The sequence below is a fragment of the Stegastes partitus genome, unplaced genomic scaffold (genome assembly GCF_000690725.1).
Source record: "Stegastes partitus isolate 25-593 unplaced genomic scaffold, Stegastes_partitus-1.0.2 Scaffold14, whole genome shotgun sequence".
Classification (NCBI taxonomy): Eukaryota; Metazoa; Chordata; class Actinopteri; family Pomacentridae; genus Stegastes; species Stegastes partitus.
The window spans coordinates 930,203-934,559 of NW_007577745.1; the positions used below are offsets into that span (position 1 = coordinate 930,203).

Consider the following 4,357-nt stretch of genomic DNA (forward strand, 5'->3'; position numbering starts at 1 on the left):
GACTTTAGTGGTTTTAGTGCAGGAGGAAGATGAAGATAGCCATCAGTGACTTTTCCTGGTAGCTGCTGGAGTTTTATTTCCTTAACCAGCCGTGTTACAGGAAGTGTTCAGAAGAAAGCCTCTACGGTACGTATCTGTACGGAAGCCAAGAGCAGTCATGGCCGCACATTTTTTTAAACGGCATTTTCTCGAGATAACGAGATAATTATCCCGTTGACAGTTTCGCCTGTCACTTCCACTTCCTCAGAAGTTGTCAGACTTCCTGGTGTGACGTATCTTATATAGACAGCTGACCGGGAACTCCGACATGACGTGTCATGAGAACAGCTGACCGGGCATGACAGCTTACAACGAAGCGCTCGTGCCCGGTCTGGTCTGTCCTCCGGCCCCCCGCTGGTGACTGAGGATGGAATCCCAGGTGTGTGGGAGGTCCCACACACCTGGGATTCCATCCTGGACCGGGCACGAGCGGGCAAACACAAACACCAATTATCTTGTTTTCACGAGATAACGATTCTTGTTATCCCGAGATAACGAGAAAATTAACTCGTTATCTCGAGAAAACGGCGAAGAAAGAACAGTAGCGGAAAACGACCGCTCTGGGCTTCAGTATATCTGTGTATGTTACCGGTTTAATTAAAGGTTAAAACATCTTTCTGTGTAAATATCTCATGTTCCAACGTGGACACCTGCAGCTTAGAGACACCTGCAGCCTGGATATGAACACACCTGGTTTCATGTTTAAAGGTAGTGGGTGGAGCTTATATTCAGGTGCCTCAATAGTCCAGAATTTACGGTAAATGACAAACGTACAGATTGTTTCAGACCAAAGTCAGAGTTTAACCAACAAAGGTATTGACTGATCTTAACTTTTTGGTAATAATCCACGTCTCCTACTTGTCAAAGCGCTGCTGGCTTTCCTCATTCACAGTAAGCTGAGTGTTTGTTAGCGTGACAGAGCGTTCTGCAGTTCTGTGATGAGCATTGTTGTGTAAATATTACTAAAGATTTTATAGACGATAGTGATGCTCCAGCCTCAGAGGAAGCGGCTGCTCCTGGTCCAGCTCTGTAGGGGACCTGCTGTTTGGAAGGACCTGCTGTCCTACCTTGGTCTCGGTGAGCTGTCGCTGCAGGAGCTGCAGGGCCTCGGTGTGTCCCCTCTCGCTGTCCTGCAGGGTGGCCAGCTGCTCCTTCATCTCCCTCTGCAACACAAACAGCCCACCACACATCAGCGACGTAAACATGACCAACAGGAGTCAATTATGAAATGTATTTGGAGGACTTCTTTACATTGAGAACAATCAGCAGAAATCCTGCCACTTACAATAAAAATAATCCCAATATAGATCACAGACGACCATTTTTCCAAACTCTAAACTCCATTACATTTACTTAAAGTGTTTTGTTTGCTTTTATTGGATACGAGGAAGCAAAGACTTAAGCCTCAGCTACGAGACAGACAAGCCAGACGGAGAGCGAGATATGAAGGAGATAAAAATTAAATCTCCGGAGATGTTGGGCTCTGTCAGAGAAAACTGGGTCTCATCTCTAGTCAGGCACACGCTGGCAGAACCTGCACCGCTCAGCCACCTCCGAGTCTCCCTCCGGCAGCAGGGAGGCTCTGCGGGAAGCGGCTGCCATGGCTGCTGTCACGAGTGGTGCAGAGTTTTAAGCAGGTCCCGTGTGCCAGAAACACCTGTTTCAGATCTGGGTTGTGGGACTGAAGCCGGCTGATGCTTCCCCTCATGTGCAAGACTTCCATGTGAAAATTACGACAAGAAATCTAACCTGACTTAGAGATAAAAGCAATCCAAAAAAATCTCTTGTGCCGCCACAAACTAAGGCTGAGCAATCACCTCCGTGCATGAAGGGCTGACTTCTGTTCCTATCATCCTTCAAAAGGAGAAAACAAACATTTATGGCACAATGAAGCTGAACTAGAAAACCAATGAAAGCCTGTGCTACTAGTATATTACAACATTAATGTATTTATTCTGAAATAAATAAAACTAATAGATTCCAACTATAGTTTCTGAAATCTAAACTAACAGCTCCAGACTAAACAGAGTCTGTGGTGATTCTCTCTGCTCGGATTCTGGGGAAATTAAATTCTGAATCAAAGACAACAACCTGACACGAGCCTCGTTTATTTCGAGCGCCCCGCTAAGCCGTCCTGCTGCCTGCCGTGTTTGCTCAAGCAACCTGCGCGTCTCCTTCTCCACAGAGTGTCACCTCCTCTGAACACCAACTGCAGCAGAAATCCACCAAATGGAGCTGTCAGCTTAGCTCGCCCAGTAAAACAACCGTCACTCTGGTTTAAGGCAGAGAGGAACGCCAGAATACAGCATGACTGACAGAAAAAATAAAAAACACACTCATTTTAGCAAGTAGTCGACAGAAAAAAGGTCAGCGGAGCAGCGGGACCGACATATTGTACTAGAAAATCCTTGACCTTGATTATTAGCTGCAAAATTAAATGGAGCGAATGTGGGCTGTGGAAACGAAGCATGTTTCTTCTCAAGGACAGAAACAGAAAACAATGGCTGGTGCAGAGGGGAAGCGTGACTCTCCATGTTAATGATGGGAGTGCGGCAGGCTCGGCGGCTCTCCGCCTCATCGCTACGCGCCGTCTGCAGCGGGTCAAAGGCCTCTCCCACACAATGAGACAGACCAACGCTGACAGACTGGCAGAGAAAACATGCTCCTCACCGTCTCCTGCTCGATGACTGACTGGTCAAAGGGGGAGCTTTAGCTGGTGCTGCTGCCACGCCAGCAGATGAAGCTATCAGAGTCCACACGTCTCCCCAGATAATCTGCAGAACGCATCTTAGATTCATCGTGTCTGAAAGCATCACCTGCTGCATACAAACTAAATACATTCAACCTGCTCCTGGAAGTGAAGAGCATGAGTCCATCCATCCATTATCTCTATACCTTAATCCTCACCAGGGTCATGGGGGGCTGGAGTCTATCCCAGCTGACTCAGGGTGAAGGCAGGTTCACCTGGACAGGTAACCAGTCTATCACAGGGCTACACTTAGAGACAGACAACCAAGCACACTCACATTCACACCTACGGACAATTTACAATCACCAATTAACCTCAGCATGTTTCTGGACTGTGGGAGGAAGCCGGAGAACCCGGAGAGAACCCACGCTGCACGGGGAGAACATGGAGACTCCACGCAGGAAGATCCCGGGTGTCCTCACCGGGACGCGAACCAGCGACCTTCTAGCTGTGAGGCCACGGTGCTAACCACTGAGCCACCGTGCAGCCCAGAGCATGAGTCACTGAGGTTAAACGCAATGGAGAACATGCATACGAAGGCTAAATTTAAGCAGCAATAATCAGCCTTGGTGATCACACACTGATCAGCCACAGCATTAAAACCTTTCAAAGTTCTTGTAGAGTCCACGCCTCGACGGGTCAGAGCCGCTTTGGAGGCACGCGGGAAACTTACACAAGATGCACTCCACTATTTACACTCCACACAGGACTTTTCCTACTTGATATATTACACTTATTGTACATTTTGCATTTTATTGTTTATTTTTGCCTATTTATTGGTATTTATGGTGGTGGTAACTCTGTCTTATGCTGTAACAACCAAATTTCCCCTTAAGGATTAATACAGTAGTTCCATCCATCCATCCATCCATTAGGCAGGTGGTTTTAATATTCTACCTCCTCCAACACATGCAGTTACATCATCTTCTTTAATCTTCCTGGAAGCAAAGACTGTGCTTCATGTGAAGACATTCAGAGATGACAGCAGACAACCAGCCCGGGCTGTAGGATCCTTTACATGGACAAGAACGCGATACAGAGAAACCTGCATGATAGCAAGCAGGCCATTATTTTATGACAAAACAAACCTAAAGCATGCAGGTAGATGAAGGCCAGCATAAGCAGAGTCTGTGTGTGCAGGCGTCTCCTTCCTGTCCATCGAATCCGGCCAACACCAGCCTGACGTGACATTTCCCCAGGACGTCAGGCTGCAGGAAATGGGGGTCACGGCTAAGGGATTATAAATCTAAAACTCATTTCATCCCGCTGCCATTCCCTTCTTCCTCTGACTCTGCTGTCATGTCGGCAGCCCGTGGGCAGATATATACACACAAGTAAATAAATTAATGAAATAACAGACAGCACATGCGTGGGGCTTAAAATTCCTCAAACTTTCCTTACAGCTCGATCACATCCAGCAGCTCGTTCAGGGTTTAAAGAGGCGAACAGAACAACATGCAGCGCTGCAGCATGAATAATAAAGAGCTCACAGGATGAAGAACTTCCTCTCCCACACACGTGAGAGTCGCTTCCACTGATTTCATTCACTTGCACTGACAAGAAGGAAAA

At 47.2% G+C, this 4,357-nt stretch overlaps 1 protein-coding gene across 1 annotated transcript in view; it reads right to left on the minus strand.

Annotated features, from left to right (window-relative positions):
* trim62.1 (tripartite motif containing 62, tandem duplicate 1) overlaps positions 1-4,357 on the minus strand; it is a 42,224-nt gene that overhangs the window by 13,366 nt on the left and 24,501 nt on the right. The window contains exon 3 of the mRNA XM_008289676.1: positions 1,107-1,202. Coding sequence (XP_008287898.1) covers positions 1,107-1,202 — 96 coding nt within the window. The remainder of the gene's footprint in view (positions 1-1,106; positions 1,203-4,357) is intronic.